General features: G+C 44.2%; 1 protein-coding gene across 9 annotated transcripts in view; it reads left to right on the forward strand.

The window, feature by feature from the left end:
* SLC1A2 (solute carrier family 1 member 2) overlaps positions 1–19,031 on the forward strand; it is a 138,690-nt gene that overhangs the window by 45,021 nt on the left and 74,638 nt on the right. Inside the window, exon 1 of one of the 9 annotated variants that reach the window (XM_054585903.1) lies at positions 3,377–3,500. The exons of 3 other annotated variants lie outside the window; for them this stretch is intronic. In XM_054585903.1, the coding sequence (XP_054441878.1) occupies positions 3,493–3,500 (8 nt within the window). In that variant the 5' untranslated portion in view covers positions 3,377–3,492. Of the gene's footprint in view, positions 1–3,376; positions 3,501–10,416; positions 10,437–12,413; positions 12,477–17,572; positions 17,594–19,031 lie in introns of those variants that run through there. 5 more of the 9 variants (XM_054585907.1, XM_054585905.1, XM_054585911.1 and 2 more) reach the window with 5 other exon arrangements.

Genomic DNA, 19,031 nt, shown 5'->3' on the forward strand with positions numbered 1-19,031 from the left:
AGTGTGAGAGGGAGCCGCATCTGTTCCAAGAGCTGGTTTTAAATCCATCTTCCGCATACAGAGTGGCAGGGTCCCAGGGCCCAGAGGACACCCTCCTTCTGTCGGTGCACTTGCTAAGCTGTCATCCTGGATGGCTCTCCTTGCAGGAATAGCAACTATAATCCAGTGAGGGTGTGCGCCTGGTCTGCTGCATGCAGCTCCGTGTCCTGGGCCCATCACAGGGCCTCTGAGAAAGATGATTCAGCAAATTAGTGTGGATGTTCCTCCTGTTCAAACACCACCTGTCGAGTGCAGAGACTACAGCTGGATAGGAGTTTCTCCCATTTTTGGCTCAGGTCCTGTCTCCAGTCCTTGAGGACCCCATGTCCTGGGGCAAGTTACTGTTTCTCTCTACACCTCACCAGTAAGGTGGAGGTGACAAATCTGTGCAAAATGTAGCTGGCAGAATTCAGCCTTGAGCACCTGGCTTATGAAAGCGCTCTAGATGTTAGTTCTTCTGTTGTCATTTTGAAACCCAGCTGGATCTGTTGGCAATGTCCCTGGGGCAACTGGTGCCCTGGAGTTCCACAGGTTGGAGGGACCCAAAGGCACCCTCTGGTTCTCTATCCCAAATGATACTCAAAACCCTCTCATGAGCCCCTGTTTTACAAGTGACAGAAACCTTTGGCAACCCAGAAAAGGAGGCACCTGCAGCAGTTTAGTTCTTATTAGCTGTTTCCCAGGCTGGGGCTGGGCCCCCGCCTTGCTGCCAGGCAGCAGCCTGCTGTCTCCCTCCTGCTCTGACATCCGTGGGTCTGTAGCAGCCCCAGAACATTCTGGGGAAGAGTGTGAATGCTGCTCAGCCTGTGCCTGACTAATTGATGAGCTGGTTGTTTTCTCTGCATGACACTCAAAAGAAGGTTTTACTCTCTGTGCCTCACACACACCCACCCATGTCTCCTCCACTTTTCCATCCCTTCTTGCATATCGTTTATACTCACACCTCACATGGCCCTTCCTTGGAGAGGCAGGGAACCCCTTGAGGGAGAGACACGATAATGTCAGGATTACAGGCACGGACTCAGGAATCCAACTTTGAGGGTTTGGATCCCCGCTCTGCTAGTGAGCTGCTGTGTGAACTTGGGCTAGTTACTTAGTCTCTCTGTGCCCTCTCCTTGTCTACAAATGGGAATAACAGTAGTTCCTATCTGACAGGGTTGCTGAAGAACTTAGACAAGACAAATGCACGGAAAGGACTTAGAATGTGCCTGGCACAGAATATATCTTCAGTGAAGGTCAGCTAGAATCAAAGGCCTACAGTGATAAATGTCACCAAGAGAGGCTGTGGATGCTGCAGTTAGGAGAACTTGCATGTAGTCAAGCTGCCAAGGAGATCATAATGTCTGCAGATCCAGTGCAATGTGGACTTGCTGTGGCAATTCTCAATAGGCAAATTTCTTAAAGGGCAGTAGGGACTCACAGAGGCAATGAGAACTATTTTGCCTGAGAAATATTTGTGGAATGAATCAGTAATGATGATAATAATAATAGTTACCACATGCTACATGCTGTCTATGTTCTAGGTACCTTCATGTATATTGGCTGATTTAACTTTCACAACAATCCCATAAGATAGTATTATTAATTTTAATCTGTCTTTATGAATGAGGTATCTGAGGTTCAGAGTTGTTAAGTTATCTGACCAATATCACACAGCTCATGAGTGGTGGAAGTAGGATAGGAAACTCCAAAAGATATCCCCTGCATGCTACATAATTCTCTGTGGCTGGAATTAGGGACTAACTAAATACAGTCCTTTCCCAGATGCAATAGTTCTTGTGTAAATTTCAGATTGGGATTGAAATGGCTCACAGTAGGGCCAGAAGCAGCTTCTGAAGGAACCATAGATACAGTAGGACTCAAGACGTCAGGATACAGGGATCCTGTGAAGGCCCCACGGTGGCAAGCACTCCATTTGGTCACCTGCAAAACTGCTTGGATGTCTGCTGTCTGGGTTAGATAATGGTTCAGATAGCTCCCTGGCCCCTTCCCCACCACCACCTGTCCCCGTTGAGAAGAACTGAGTCTCCATTCTCTATACTAATCTGCAGTCAGAGTATAGTTCAAGGAGGCCAGAATCCTATTAATCTTGGACCCAAAGCCTATTATTATTCCTTCCTACCACATGTAGCTTAAGTTCCAAGCCCTCTTGGTCTACATATAGCAGATCATTGCTTCCCAGAGTGTGTGCCTTGCATCTCTAAATCTATGCTATGTATGTAATCTACATAAGAAAAACAAAACAAAAAGTAAAGTGTGTTCTGGGTTCCAGGGACCTTGGGCATGGCTTGGTTGAGCACATTTCTTTCCTGCTGAACTTCTCAAAGCCTTTAATGCGCTAACACACATTGTGAGCCTCAAGGGGGAGCAGCTCCTTCCAGTCTTACTCCGTCCCTTCACCTTTGTATCCAGGAACCCTCTGGGGATTAGTGTTCGGAGGGACACATTCTGAGAAATGGTGCTGTTATCCACAGAAGCCATCGAAGGTGATGTGGGGCCTGGCCTTCCAATCTACTTCAAAACAATTAGTTGATCTTTCATTTTACATCTAGTTAGGAAAAAAACCCCAGAAGTCCCTTGACAGAATCCATAACTGAAGTAAGCTATAGAGCATTTGGAATGGAAGCACAGAGAAAAGATTGGAAGGCTGGACATCCCTGGACCTTACAAACAAAGGGCTCCTTTCATTTACATTGGGAATTAGAGGTTAAAGACAAAGTACCTTCCTGAGTCGGGGTTCAGTGCCAGGGAACAAGGCTGCCAAGGTTAAAATGGTTAATTAATGATCACGGGTGGCTGGAAGGATGGCAAAAGAGGGGTGAAGGCACCTGACAAAGGAGGATCATCTAGTCACAGAATGGCTGGCTGGGAGGGGCACCAATGAGCTGCTGGTATAGCCAAATGGAAATTCACAAAACTTGGCGAGTAAAGAGATGCAGCTTTTTTAAAAAAATTATTCTAATTGAATTTATTGTAGTCACATTGGTTCACAAAACCATACAGATGTCCGGTGCACAACTCAGTCATGATCACCTGCACACAGCCCATCAGCCCATCGCCCAACACCCCAAGCAAAGGTTCTCTCTGTCTTCACTCCTGCCCCGCCCTGCCACTCCTTTGCCCACTTCCACCTGCCCTCTACTCCCTTTTCCCTCTAAACAGCCACAGTTCTTGCTTAAGGAGAGGAGAGGGACATCAAAGGCCTGAGATGATCCCATGTGGTCTTTAACTCCCATAGTTTCCCAATGTTCAAACAAACACTTAGCGGCCTTGAGCTCACCAGTCAAATAAATGACAACAGTCAATAAACAGTTTGTTACTTCTTTGACATCAAAACATTGGGTAAACTTGAAAGCACCTGACAGATTTTCCTCCAAGGTCCCTCAGGACCCTGATGAAAGACAGCTCATTGCCGCGCTACTTGGTGGCCAGCGCGCTCCTGGAGACAAGAGGATGGTCAGGTCAGAAATCCTGGGTGGGGTGCGGTGGGCTGGGAGGGCCCATGAGGAGGAAGGGACTGCTTTATATTCCTGGAGAAAGAGGAGGCGTGAAATGGTGGGACCGTAGGTTGTTATAAGAGACTCAGAGCTTCTCCCAGTGGTTGAAATAATGTGAGCTTCCTCCTGTGAACCAGGTCTTCCCCAGAATTGTAAAGATTTGGAAAAAAAAAGAGTAAAAAATTGGAAATTTTACCAATTTAATGTTTACCAGAGAAAAAACTGATTCCGCAATATCTCAGGATGGTGGATAAAATGTGTAGGACTTCACACCCCAGTGCCTAACGATATACCAGGCACCTGGTATGGTTCTCAATGAATGTACATTGAATGAATCAATGAATGGATAAATGATATTTATGCCTTCCCATATAGAATTTCCCACTTTTCAATGATTACTTAAATAACACATTCTTAAGATGTTCAGTGATAAGTTGGAAAAGCTGTACCTTGTACAAAATCATCATCTGTGATTACATCTTGAAGAACTTAAACAGCCAGGAAGTATGAGACATCATCCTTAAAAATACATCTTCTGCATTCAATCCACAAATCCCACCTCTGCCATTTACCTGTGTGTGATAACTGTAGGTCCACTTGTGAGAGCAGGGTGATGTGAATGACTTTATCAAGAATGTACTGCCAAGCCAGTTAACTTATGCTGCAAAAGCTATTATGGTGCCTATTCAGAGACAAAGGTGTAAGTGGTGTGCTTGGTGTGGCGGGAAGGCCCGCCGGCTTGGTTTTATGGTGGAAAGGTATTTTGTGATATTGCTAAATCATACAAGGTATTTGGTCTAATATTCTACATGGGGACCCTATTAAGCATTTCCCTTTCCTCTTGTATCACAGAACGTGAGTGTGACAATGATCATCAGCTCTTCTTGCTGTTTATTCAAATGGCTTCAAATTGCTTCTTTCCTCCTTCAGAACTGGAAAGAAAATAGCTGCTATTCATTTAGTCCATCAGCACATATCTATTGAGTGTTCACTATATTTTGGGCACAGTTTTTGGGTTTACCAGAATTGGGACAATATTCAAATACTCCATCCTTTTACATGTTGATTCCTGTTTTCAGAAACTCAAAAAGATGGTAAAAAAAAAATAAGTCAAAGGAAGCAGAAACTGTTGGTAGCAATAATTTAAGTAATAAAGTGTGGAAAAGTTGGATTTTGAGAGAGGGGTTTTTTTGGTATGTGCTTGGCATTGTGGATGATACAGAGTTGTGAAAAGCCTCATGATTTTCCTTTTAACAATAATGTAAATTACTTATTCTGTTTATACTTTCACCCATTTCTTCTCACTGTTTAAAACTTATTCCTCAATGTTCATGAATTTATAATTTTTTTAATTTAATTTAATTTTATTGTTGACACTACTACAGATGTCCCCACTTTCCCCAACTTTGCCCACCTCTGCCAATCCCCGTATAGTTACATTTTTAAAAGGGATTGATATTACAATGACAAAAGTTTTACATACTGAGTGGAGCAAATTGTTAAATATTTAAAAGTATAAATGAGGGGGAAAATCACTTTCAATTCCTCTGACTGGAGATAATCACTATTGAATTGCATCTCCCTCTGGTCATAATACATGACAATACATATTTGACATCATGGTGTATACCTTTAGTCTTATATTTGCTTTTTAGGTTGCCAACCCCCTCCTTCTTTCAAGGAAAAGAACTTAAACCATTTTACTATAAATTCTTATTCTAAGTTCTTTTCTTAGTTTGCTCGTACATTGTGTGGGCCTTGCATAGGACCTACTTTATGAACACTCACTAGGTTGCAATATGGGAATATGGATGACATTATATCTTTTAATGGCTCTATTATACTTCACTATTGCTGTGGCATCATTTGCTTAACTTTTTTGCTGTGATTAAACTGGGTTATTTCCCATTATCTTGTTTTATTAATAATACTGCAAATGATCATCTTCGAATTTATTTTTCTTGGAGATTGTCCCAAGCACCATATTTCCAAAATGAGGTACCAGATCCATGAACATAAGCAGATTTATAATACTTTTTACCTATTTCCAGAAAAACTAAACCCAGTTGATATTGTCACCCATGACTTCTGTTTGCACAAAGCTCTAATCATGTCTGATGAAAGTGATTGTATTTTCTCCCTTAATAGGGATCTAAAACTGAGTTAAATAGGTTTGAATTTTACTTTTTAAAACTCTTACCTTTTTATAATATGAGATGCATATAATCCTTATAATAAAAATGTGTAAGTTAAATGAGTAACAAGCTAATTATTACCTAAATAAATAATATGCATAGTATGTTATTAGAAAATTAGTTTCTACTTGTGTAATAAAATTAATATAGTGACTTTCAGCTTGGGAAAAGTTCTGAAAAAACAAGGATTGCTTCTATTTTCACTTCCCCTAGTTTTTTTTCTTTTTTTTATCTTCTTCCCAAACTGTCAGAAATTTTATCTCTCTCATTGCCATTCACCTACTCACTCTTAATGTTTCCAGACAAGCCTGAACAAGAGATCAATCATATTCTATGTCTTCAGAACCAATGTCCTTTCAAGTGATGGAGTACGGTCCTTGAATTTTATTGCTCCAGACAGAAAAGTTGCAGTATGTTCCTGACCAAAAGCAGCTGTCTTGGAATGCACCCCCTTTTGGCCCACATCCCACCCAAAGGCATCCTGCCCAGAGATCTGGGTGAGCCCTGGACTTGCTTGGAGCCTTAGCAATCTTAGCACATGCTCAGCCATAACACTTGGTTAGAGAAGCACATGAACATTAATGAATTCTTTCCGACTGAGCCTTTCTACCATCCAGGGACACCAGAGAGATGTCAAAGGCCTTATCCTTGTAAATAAAGCAACACTTGCCCACAATATCCCTTTTAAAAATCAACTTGTGGTTTCTATGGGTTGATTATAGGTTTGTGAAGATGAATTTGGGAAAAAAAGTCACAGGCTCCCCCAACTTAGGTTACTTGATGGCATTCCATCCACTCAGGAACACTCTCCCAAGGCGTGGCCAAGTACGAGGCTGTAAATGCTTTAGAATCACTGTGACTGGCTGTCTTACAATCTGCTCAAAGACCCAACCAAATGTAGTAGGCAGTTGGCCATGTACTCTGAATTTCATATGATTATTTTATTTATATCTAAAGAGAAAAAATAAGTCTGTAGTGGGCAGGACTATTATTCATCCCCTGTCACTCTCTACATGAGAAAACTGAGGTCCACAGAGTTACCTAGCTTGTCCAGGAAGACAGTCAGCAGAAGTGTTGCATCCGTGTCTGTGACTGGCCTCACTTTGAAGCCAGTGTGCTGAGTACTCCCTGTGGATTTGCAGCATCCCTGCAGGGAAACAAGATGGTCAGCAGGCAGGGACCAAGGGTGCCGCTCTCTCAGGGAGCCCCATGATGCCCCCAAGTGCTAATCACCAGAAATGGTGCTAGTTATGGAAGAGAACAAAGAAGGGGCCTCTGGGGATGATGGGAGTGGGGACGTGGAAGGGAGGAATTGGGGACCGGGGGAGGGAGACAGGCCTCCAGAACAGGGTCAGTTTCATCCCCTGACCCTCTGGCCACTGATCCTTTTACATCCTGAGAGCAAAGTCTACACTTGAAGCCTTTCTACCAACAAGGTGGAGGCGTGTGAACCCACGCTGGCTGAAAGAGCCTGCACAAGGGAGAAAGTCTTTGATGCTTCGTGTTTTGTCCTTGGAATTCAGCAGATTTTACATCACGCCCCATGGTCTATTTTATTTATTTCAATATCAACATTATGTTTCAAACTACCATGTTTCTCTGATCTAATATATAATTATTTATAAAAGTTTTCATTGATTGCATAACAGCCTTTTGGGGGATAAACTAATTATAAGTCACATTCCATTTTCAGAAATATTAGAATATGGGGACTGTCTATATCTTAGAATCAAGGCATTTTAATTAATTCTGAGTAAAATCATTGCTCTTGGAAGATGTGGTGTGTTTCTGGTGGGGCTGCGCCTGTCTTCTACATACTCGTGTACAGGTCTCAGCAGGGCAGCACCTTGGCATGTGATGCAAAGCCACATGCTGTGCTGTGGGATGGGGGAGTGTGCTGCGGCCAGCGGTGAGAAGTGTGTGGACTTGCCTGTGCTCATCCTGGGTCTCCCTGCCCTCTCTGACTTCTGGAAGGGCAGGGTTTCTCCACCTTGGCACTACTGGCATTTGGGGCCAGAGAATTCTTTGTTGCGGGAGGTGTTTAACAGCGTACCTGTCTCTATCTAGGAGTAGCATCCTGGTAGTCTCCTGGTTGTGACAACCAAAAATATCTGCAGAGATTACAGAGAACTTGCCCCTGGTTGAGAGCCGCCATACTAGGGCAAAAGAGACACACCTGAAGAAGTGGGCCAATACAGGGTCTTTGGTTTCATGCTTTTTATTGCAGGGGGTCTCTTGTCCCAGTGTGCAACCAATAGGACATCTCTATCATCTAGTAGCTGACTGTGTGTTTGGCCTGTTATCTGCAAAATTGCCATACCCATGGGTTCCTAAGGACCCTTCTAAATGTGAAATTTTTCTCAATGGTTGATAAGCTTATAGGATTTTAAAGAATATTAATGATGACAACCTGGATCACCATTCTAACATGTCTGTTGATGGCTTCCTACCTCGGTTTACGATGCATGTTAACATTGAACTAAATGTTGTGGTCATGTTCTTTATTTATTTAACATCCTTTCAGGTGAAGCTTTGGCTTATAAATGGAATAGGAGTAAGAAGCAGTCACTAGGAGCCAGTAGAGAAAAAGGCACAAATAATAATAAAGCTTAAAATATTATTTAACAGGCAGTGGCTTAGATATCAACATGGTCCAGTAGTGGTAGAAAAATGACAAGATTTCTCCTCCTCTGGAGGGTTAGTTCATATCTATCCTGTTGTTGGTGATGTTTGCCAAAGGTGATTGAAAGGAACTTTTGATCATTGGAAATAGGAATCAATCATTTGTTTTCTTGCTCTAAATTAGAGACTCAAATTTATTCATAAGGCAAAGAACTTACAAAAATTCATATTGTGCTCTTAAATGGTGATTTAGCAGTGAGGAAAAATGGCCCAGTCCTGTCTTCATTGGGGTGCAGCAAGTGGGGGCTGGTAGACATGAATCTATCACTTAGACCTATGGTAGAATTAGACCTGTAGGTCAGGGAGCCTTCCCAGGGGAAGCCATGTTTGAGCCACGATCAGAAGGATGAGTAAGCAGTGCTCAAGGTGAGGCAGAGGAGGGGAATTGCTTCTGTGCCTTTGGATGAACCGTTGGAGTCTAGGAAACCACATCGTTACAGAGACAAGTGCACAAGAGAGTCAGTGCAGCTTCATCTGCTTCTATCAGAGGTTCTTAAAATCTGCATTTACTCCATTCTAAATGTCCCATGGTTGTGAGCTGAACAATTTAATAAATTGTTTTCCAAGTAGAAAGAGAAACACTATAGTAAACATATATATTGAATATAATATGCATTCCAATTTCAGAACTATTAAAATATTTTTTAAAAATACTTAGAACCAAAATATTTAGAACCTTGGTATCTTAGAACCAAGAAAATAAAGAATCAAAATTCAAGTGTCAGTCTCAAAATTTCACCAGTCTTCCAGTGTGCCATGCGATCCTATTGTCCTTCATGATTTAAGTGAAGTCAATGTGAGACCCCATTCTGCATTCAGGTGGATGCTGGGCATTTCTTCCCATTTCTAGGAATCCCTGGAAGCTTCCATTTCTCCAAGGCACCCCCCATCCTGAGCCCAGCTTCTGTTGAATTCTTGCTTTCCATTCTGTCACGTTCTTCACAGGCTGAATACCGCCTCCCCTCCCTGGAAGCCATTTTGTTCCCCCGCTCCCAAAAGTTCCTCAAGGCTGTGCATGTGGCCGAACAGCAGGCATTCCTGGAGGTCTAAGCAGGGAGGCACCTTGCACTGCAGAACAAAAGAGCCAGAGGAATACATTGGAGGTTTTGGCATTTCTGTTCTGAGGGAAGGACAGTCAGTCCAGTTAAGTGGTTAAGAACAGAGTTTCAAAGTGAGGCTAAGAATTTCAAAACACAGCTCTGCCACTTACTGTGTCACTTTGGGAAGATTATTTTACTCTCTGGTGCCCCCGTTTCTTCACCTGTCAAATGGGGATAAGAGTATTCCCTACCCCGTGGGATTGTTGTGGGTATTATGTGCTCGGAAGGATTCCTGTAGTCAGTGCATTCCAAATGTTAGTTGTCATGACTGTCAACATTATTATTGTTGCTATTATTGTCCTTGTTGTTATCGAAGGTCCCTTGGCCACTGGTAGCAGCTGGGATAGTCTTTCATTTTATTTTATGGCCTCCCCAATGTGTTGATAGGACCACTTGCTCCCTGCTCTGACCCTTCCTTTCCCCCGACCCCCGTGATCACTCGTCCCCAGCCTCCGGAATTCCCATTCCTTTCTCTCACTCTGCGCTTTGGCGTTATCTTACTCCCACCCTCTCAGCCTCATCCTTATCGCAAACCGTGTCCATTAACAGTGTATTACAAAACAAGGGCAGCTCTCTCCCTCTGGTTGAGTACACCACACCCCAAGACGTTTTACAGTTCTAGCTGGGGGTGACCGTATTAGCAGGAGAGATGGTGCCAGTCCTTTGGAGGAATGAGCTGGAGCCGGGCTGGTTCCTCGGGAGGCAGCATTGGCGTGGCTTCCAGAAAGACGGGATTGGCACCGGGACAGGGTGCAAAAGCCTCCTCTCTGTGACCTCGGCCAGGGCAGGAGTGGATAAGGAGCTAACCTGCCCCGCCTGCCAGCCAAAAATAGTCCGGCTGCGTCACTGGGCTTTCAGGCATTAAACCTTCCCGCTGCAGAAGGCCGTGGCTTGGACTGGAAAGGGGCCATGGACGGGTTAAGGTAATCCCCTCCCCCCGCTGACATGCTGACACTCCCTCTCACATCAGGGGCAGGCCTGAGAGTCATGCGAGATGGAGGTGTGAGTTCATAGCCAGGGCATGATGTGTAAGCGGCGAGGCGAGGGGACACGTGCCAGTGAGGTTACTTATAGATTAAGTCGTTCTTTGTCTTGACGCTGAGTGCTGTAGACACTTGTTATGGTCAATCAACTTATTTTGGTAACTTTTGCTTTCTTTTTCTAAAGGTTAATGCATGGTTGTTGTAGGGAGTTTGACCATAAAGAAAAGAATCAATAAGGAGATTAAAAAACCACCCAGCATCTCAGCATTCCAAACAGCCACTGGAAAACTTGTGTGCCTTTTTATTTTGCACCTCAATACAATGTACAGTTTTTATAAAACTGCGATCCTATGCAGTTTTCTGTCTTACATTTTAAATGTACGTGCAAATTTCTCACAGAGATATTCTATCTCATGAGGTCATGAAATATTACTTGAAAACAGACTGGTTTTAGCTTATTAAGCTCCTTGGGGCCAGGGCTGAGTGGGTGAGATGGCAGCCCACTTGTCCACGTGGACAGGAAGATGTTCTGGCCTGGAATGTCTGTTCAGGCAGACTCCACGGTCCCAGAAGGAGCTTCTGTGCTGTCTGTGAGAGGGAAGGAGTGCGGGTTCGTGGGGGTGATGGAGAAGGAATGGGAATTACCTCAGCCTCCCTGGCGAAAACGTTAGACAGTGGGTAGAGCGTGGGCTCCCAAGGAAAATATTTCTGTGTTGGATTCAGTCTGTGTCACTAACCGGCTGCCTGACTTTAATTAACCTATCTATCCCTCTACAGCTCAGTTTTCCCATCTATGAAGTGGAACTAATGATAATATCTATTTCATTGGGTTATTAGAGGAGAGCTAAGCACTCAGTACATGTTAGTAATCATTAGTATATTATTATAATTAATCTCTCAAATGGAGGCTGGGTCAGCTGATTCCATTATATGAGGATAGTGGGTAGATAGGGTCACTCTATAAGAAAATCTCTATATGGAAATAAAAATGTTGGTGGGCTTTTGCACATTTTTCCAGAGAGAGGATGGGTTCAAGGTTTAGGGGGTTAAAGAATAGAATCCAAAAGCTCCTTCCATTGGTATTTTCCAGGCTGTGGGTTGAGAGGGTGCCTTCAATGCTTGGTATAGAGTCATCCACCCCAAGGTCTGCGAACGGACCTGAGAGACACTCTAATCCCAGTCAGACATCTTCCCAATCAGGATTGATGGGGCAGCTAAGAGTTTTGGAATAAATCATCAAAACGTTTGTTTCTTCAGCTAAGGGCCTCCAGTTCAAAACCTGGGATAAAATCTTACCCCAGTGTGCTTTTGTGGAAAGAGCCCCTGGTGCCTAGGGTTCAGGCCTGGCTCAAGTCCTGAGCCAGGAGCCAGGACACAGCATGAGATGGTCAGAGAGACCTGAGTTTGAATCCCAGCTCTGCAATTTATTAGCTCTGGGACCCTGGGCAAGTTTCACAAACTCAGCCTCTTTTTACCTTCTCTCTTAATCCAGGGTGCACATTTGTACCTTCTGAGCTTTTGTAAGGATTAGAAGAGGTAAATAAAGTCTGTGATATGGCTAGAACCATACTGAAATCAATGTAGGTGCTCAGGAAATGTTGATACCATCTTCTCTCCTCTAGCCTGACCCCCCCATCCTGTACGACAAAACAAGGGTGGAAAGAGGTGTTTGGTGTCTTGACTGTGGTAAGGAACTAGAACACGAAGAGTTAATGAGTTACAGGCTCACTCGGCCTTTTAGGTTCTGGGAGATTGGGAGACGGTCCACTTGTCATTGATTGTCAGTCTGCATTTCTAGCAAGTTAGCATTGAGCCTCCCATATTTCCCAGAAGTTCCTGGCAGAGAGCTCCTTAGTTTGTACCACGTGAGGGTGCCCTACCGAGCCCTTTGCACGAAGAGCCCCTTCAGGGCATTCATTTCCTGAAGGAGAACAACCAAGGTTCAGAGACACTGAGAATTCACCTCAGGTTTCTTAGCAGGTAAGAGGTGGAGCTGGGATTTGTATCTAGGTCTTTATGCCTCCAGAGACCCTGTTCATAACCATCCCAGATATGGGACTTGTGCCCTCTCCTGGAAAAAATCAGTACAAAATGGACTAGAATGGCCTTTACAGCTGCTAAATTGTGAACTCCCTGAGCTCCACAGGTTTCACAAGAACAAACCATCTGGGTTATTGATTTCCAAGCCCTGGGCATTTGCTGGAGGAGATTTGGGGGTCTGTAGGCCACCAAAAGAATCCACGTTTCCAAGGACTCATGGGAAATTGCCCCTGAATCCATCATTTCCTTGAATTTCTTGTTCCTCGTGGCCTCCGCATCTTTGATTTCTTCTGGACTCTCCCTTTCAATGTGGCCTTGGTGTTTTATCTTTCTTTTCAACTGTATAGCTCACACAGTAATCCAAGCTTCATCCCTCACTACCTGGGTTCCTGTGATACCTGCCCCCACCTTATTCATGTCTCTGCTTTGAATCTTGCTCCCAGATTCGCCTCCCACAATATTCCACCTGTTTCTGAAGCTTGCCTTTCCCTTCCTGTCTCTGAGCTTTGTTCTCTTTTTCTTCTGCCTGATGTCTCCTCTCTCCTTTCTCCCCCGTGGGAAGTCTACCTACAGCCTCCAAACCTGGCACACATCCTTTCTCCTCGGGCCTCTGTTTCAAAATGTCCATCAACCTCTTGGTCTTCATAACTCCATCAACCCTGCTGCGTGTCTACATCGGTTCCTTGAACAATTACACATTTGCTTCCTCTTCTCGCCTCCTAGAATGTCATTTATCTCCTGGACCCTAACTTCTCACCTGCTTGCCTTCTTCTCCATATACTGAGGCGTTCTTTAAATGCAATGTTTCTGCCTAATTTACTATATCTTTGCCCCCATGAGGTACCCTGCTGAGGGTTGGGGGACAGCAAAGAGGACTCTTGGGTTTGGTCATCAATAATTACTTGAGAGGCGACCCTCAGAAATGAGTGTTTGCTGGCCCAACCCTCCGGTGTTGCAAGGTGGTAGACAGTTCTTTCACCAGCCCCAGGGGAAGCCAATCCAGGCCTGCCCCTGCTGTGTGCACTCATGTCTGCGGAATGCTTCCCTGGTAGCCTGGCTCACAGGCTGTACCTACTGAGGCTCTGCTCCTCAATTCCAGGATTCATGAGCTGTGTTAGTAACTCCTCCTCCAGTAACACTGCCCGGAAGCTGTCCTCGGGGGCTGGGCACTGTTCCAGAGCAAGAATGACCCCCGCCTCCATCCAGGGGGAGCCCAGACCTGTCAGAGGGAGTCTGGCTCTAGGCAGGGTCAGAATGGGAAGCTGGCTTCAGGGAAAGAGGGCCTTCCTGCCTCTTCTGCATTTCTAAAGCTCACAGCATCCAGCTTCTCTGTCTTTATTTTACTTAGGAACCAGGGAGTCTGATCATTTCTTTAACAAACGTGCTGAGCACAAGGATCATGTTTCCCCAGTGTCTACCTAGCAGGGGGCTGACACAAAGGAAAACATGACGGTCTCTGCTCTAAATGGGCCTGGATCTAAGAAATAAAGTAAATGCTAATTACTGAATGCAAGGATGGTAAATATGGTCACATATGTGGCCACGGCACAATTTTGTGTCCGTGGAAAATACTGCTAATCAATCACAGAATTCATTCACTTTGAATCTGGATTCAGCTTCAGAACACTCAACACATTGCTCCGGGCAGAACCTACTAATGGATTGGGTTTTGCCCGTGACATGAAATCAGCTTGTAATCCATTCTTGTATTTAAGGTGGTCCAAAGGCCACTGAGATGGATAGTGTTCAGGAGAGCCAATGTGCAGAGTTGCTACATCTGTCCAGTGCAACTAGTAGACGACTTCAGTGGGGGCGTTCCAAAGTAACACTGCTGTTGGGGAAGCCCCTAAGATTGCTCCTTACGACACCTTCCTGCCTCTACTCTCTCATGGCTCCTTTCTGTCTGAGTTATGGATAGTTATTTTTCCTTCTCTTCCCCCACAGGTAGCTGTTTTTCAAGATTCAACTCTTATCCTTCTTGAGAACTTTTTTCTTGCCCATTCTCTCAGTTGAAGTAGTTAACTCTCAAATATTTGCCTTCAGACATGTCTTTTCTCCAAGTCTAACTAACTTCCTTGGGCATTGGGGGATCTGTATGGTCTGAATCTATGTATCTTTCCAACTTCCCTTCAGGTTCTGCTCCTGCCCACAGAACCTGCTGTGACCACATGCTCTTCTTCTAGCCGGCGTTCAAGGTGTGTGGAGTCAGTATAGGGGGCTTGCCCCCATTTCTTGGCACATCCTTTGCCCCTTCTTTCTGCTTTGTTAGATCTAAGCAAGCCTCCTGGTTTCAGCTGAACTGTCACTTCACCTGGAAGGTAATTTCTGACTTTATTATTTCAGAAGAGAGCCTGCGTAACAGGCTGAGGTTCTGACCATACTATTTCAGTCATTCAACAAACAGTTACTGAGCACCTCCTAGGAACCCTCAGTGAAGACCATAGGAACCTGCTCTCACAGCGCCTAGAGTCTGGTGACATTTCTGTTGTTAGTCGCTCTGGTTTTTATGTCACATCTCTGCCTGCGGTCAAAGGCTGGGTCCCGGTCACTGTGTCCACCCACAGTCTTGTGTGGTTCCTAGATGCTCAACACACTCTGAGTGGGCTGCTGTAGACCCTGGTGAATATGTGGTCCTCCGGGAAGCTCTCCAAAGGCTGGAGGGCTGGAAGAAGGAGGACCAGCTGTGGAGGCCAAGGGAGGGAGACATCTTTGCTCTGCCAGACCCTGTTGCGGCAGGAGGGGGGAGCCTCAGGTAGAAAGCAGTCCTAGTTAAAATGCATGGAGAACACGGGTCTGCATTTGAACTTCAGCTCCTCTGCTTACTAATGATGAGACCTGAGCAAGTTATTTAATTGTTTCTGTGCCTTGATTTTCTCACCTGGAAAGTGGGTCTTCAAAATGCCACCCTTATGCGGTGGTTGTGAGGTTTCAATGAGAAAATGAGTTAAATGAATGTAAAGCACGGTAAACAATGCTTGGCATAAACTTTGGCTACTACTTAGACTTCTCTGACAACAAGATTTACTATGATTTGAACTCTTTTTTTATACCTTTCTGTAAACAAGGTGTATGTTATTTATGTAACCTGAAATACATACTATAAAACTATTTTCTTATTTTTTTCTAAGAGACTAGGAAAGAGTCTGGTGGGTAAGGGGATCATAGTTAAAACCCTGCCAGCCACTGCGCCTTGCCCTCCTTGCGTATTTCTTGGTGCAGGTGGCCCAGGAGGAGGGGGTGGGGTGTAAGTTTCAACGCCCCTCCCCCTGCCTGTTCCCATTGGTCCCTCCCAGTCCCAGCAGCCTCTCAGGGAGGCTCCAGCCTTCCTGAATGGTGTCATGATTGGCACCCAGCGAGTCTCTCAGGGTGTGTGATCAGGAAATGAAATCACCCTGCTGCCCCTCCGCGGGGCGGATACAGTCATCAGAGGACACAGTAGCAGGCACGAGGCCTGGGTTTCCTCGGGACTCGGAGGAAGGGGAAAGGGCCAGACTGTGTTTGCAAAAAGCAGGAGCCAAGTCCACACGTTTTATGAAGTGTTTTATAGTGAAGCAGTAATTGGAGCCCTGGTAGTTAGCAAGAATTATTGGGCGTGATGGTCTTAACACGGAGAGGCCGGTGGGGACTCGCGGGAAGCCAGAATGAGAAACAGGCGCAGCGAGCGTCCTGGAGTGGGTTGCTTGGATTCGGCGCTGCTTAAGTCAACTTACTTATGTTTTTAAAATTACCATTATTAATTGTTTGCTTGGGGGGCATTCAAAACCTTACTGGGAGACAAACCCAGAGTATTTGTCAGTTTACTCGCTCTCTGTCTGAGACACCAAGCGCAGGGAGTGGTTTCACTCTCCCACAACCTCTAGGGGTCACTTCCAACCAATAGCAGGAGTGGAATCTGATCTGATCAGGTGCTCAGGTCTCCCGAAGACAGAGGCGAGGCGTGCAGGCCCACGGTTGTGCTCTTCACTGCCCCGGGTGAATTTCTCCGTCCCCCAAACTCAGGGCAGGGCCTCCTACTCTTTTAGAAATTCAGAACCAGCAGATTATTCAAAGAATGCATGTGGCCTCCTCAATGTCTCTCACTCACCCATGGCCTCCAGGACTCGGCCTTTTGGAGCTGCTATGGCAGAGGAACGATCTTAAGTGGTTGGAGCAGAATAAAGGTTGTTAACCAAGGGCCATGGATAACGGGCTTCAGGGGTCCTACGCTGTAAGGGGAACTTCTCTGTATGTGCATTTTCAGGGAGAGTCTCATTAAGCAGGCACTCCCGGAATTTTGCCTGTGGGCAGTGGAGTGAGGTCCCCTTTGCTGTGCCTAGACTTGACCAGCGTGCCTCTGCCTCAGGTTCCTTGCACCTGCTGTTCCCACTCTCAGAATACTTTTCCCCAAGATTCGACATGGTCACCCCTCCTTTCTTTGTTACCGATTGAATGTCACCCTCTGGACTGCCATATATAAAATAATGCTCACTATCCTGCTCACCACTATATCACTTCATTGTTCTTTACAGTAGTCACAACATTATATGACATCATTTGTTTACAATCTCCCCCTTTAGTATTTAGGCCTCTATTGTGTTCATTGCTGTATCTGTCACAGGTAAATCAGTACCAAGCCCAGCTCAGTGAATATCTACTGAATGGATGCATGAATGAACAAATTAATAATTCTGATCACATTTATGTCTCAGATGTAAAAAAAAAAATAGTGATAGAAAACAAGGGTCTAAGTTCTCCGTGAAGCCACTTCTCAGGAATGTACCTGGGGTCCCAAATATTTCACCTGTTGTGAAATGGTCACCTGAGCACTACAGTGGATGTTTAGGCAGAAGTCTTCTAGGAACTTCACAATGTTGGTGTATCTATTATTAAGATCATCAGTCTTTTCAAATATACCAGATCTGTGTGCGTGTGTGTGTGTGTGTGTGTGTGTGTAGAAGGGCTCTGATCCCGGTGTACAGGTATTATTATTATTGTTATTAATTGTTATTATTTTGCTGCACAGATGATGGGTTGTCCTCATTTGAAGATGCTGTACTAACATTACAAGGCACATCGAGGTGGGTTTCTGTGGCCTGTTTGAGGTTGTACAATGTGTCAGAGAAAGATGGTGGTGGAAGTCCACTTGCATCCTGCAATCGCTATTCCTTTCTGGAGGAGACGTCCCAGGGTTAGACTGCAGTGGCCAAGACCAGCGTGGGCTGCTGCTTCTGATGCATGAAGTCCCGTGTGAATGGGACACAGCTGCCTCTGTTTCTGATCGAGGGGCAGTAGAATGAGACTAGGGAAAGAGACTCTGCATTTCATCTCATTTTAAAGGGGAAACTAAAAGGTGCCACGCTCTTCCAGGAGGTATATTCCCTCGAGAGAAATAAAGCCTGATCCCTTCTGGACAGGTTATTTGCTTTGTTTCTTGAGTGTAAACCTCAGAATCATTTCAAACAGAGATTATCTTTTATCAATATCTGTGATGGGTGAGCTTAACAGTCACTTCAGCACACAGAGCTGAGGACCTCCCAATAACCTTTTTTAATAAACCATAGCTTCTTTTAAAAAATTAATAGTTTCCTGCATTAAAAATATATACTGTTCTCTTCCAAACATTTTAGATAGCTGATTCACCATGCCTCAAAATAAAATTTAATTATACAGCATGATACATGAATATAGCATTGTATGAAAAGTCAAAATCTACAAAAAAAAAAAAAACAAACCAAAAAAATAGCATAGGGCAAGAGTAGGTTTACAGTTCTGAGTATGTAAAACACAATATTTATTCTTGTATTATTATTTATTAATTATTATTTTCCATATGAACCACTGTAAACCTAATTTTTCCCCACCCTATATTTTAAAAGCCCCCTTTCATACCTGGCTAAAACCTTCTTCCATTCACCAAGTTAATCCTTGCAAACAGTTTTTTGCTTCTTCTAGAATTTCTTTCCATGCATAAATAAATGTGCAGGTGCATATAGAATTTTTATGTATCTATATCTTGGTCATTATTCCATGTCAGTACATAGAGTGATACATCATTCTTTTTAACAGGTGCATTGGTCTTGCATTGCATTAAAATGTAACAGATACTCAGCTATCCCCCTATTGATGGAATTGTGGCTACTCCTCAGGTTTTACTGTTACAAACATTCTGCAAAGAATACACCTCTTTGTGCACACACTCATTTCTTTAGGACAGATACTTAGAAAAGTATTTGGGCTGGGGTGGTCAAAGAGTATTGTATACTTCTAATTTTGACAGAATCTACCAAAATCAACCCTCCCTCCACCCCTGTCTTACCAATTTAGGTTTCCACGTTCATTTTTCCATGTCCTTGCCAATTGTAGATGTTATCACTGAAAAGTTTTGTCAATCTGATGTGCCAAAATTGTTTTAATTTACCTTTCCCTGATTTCCAAGGTGAATGAGAATGTTTTTGTGTATTGCATATGATGCTTCATATGTTGGTGTTTCTTTGACATGGTTTCAAACATTTCCAT

The sequence above is a fragment of the Pteronotus mesoamericanus genome, unplaced genomic scaffold (genome assembly GCF_021234165.1).
Source record: "Pteronotus mesoamericanus isolate MK-2021 breed Mesoamerican mustached bat unplaced genomic scaffold, CSHL_Meso_final contig_90, whole genome shotgun sequence".
NCBI classification, from domain to species: Eukaryota; Metazoa; Chordata; class Mammalia; order Chiroptera; family Mormoopidae; genus Pteronotus; species Pteronotus mesoamericanus.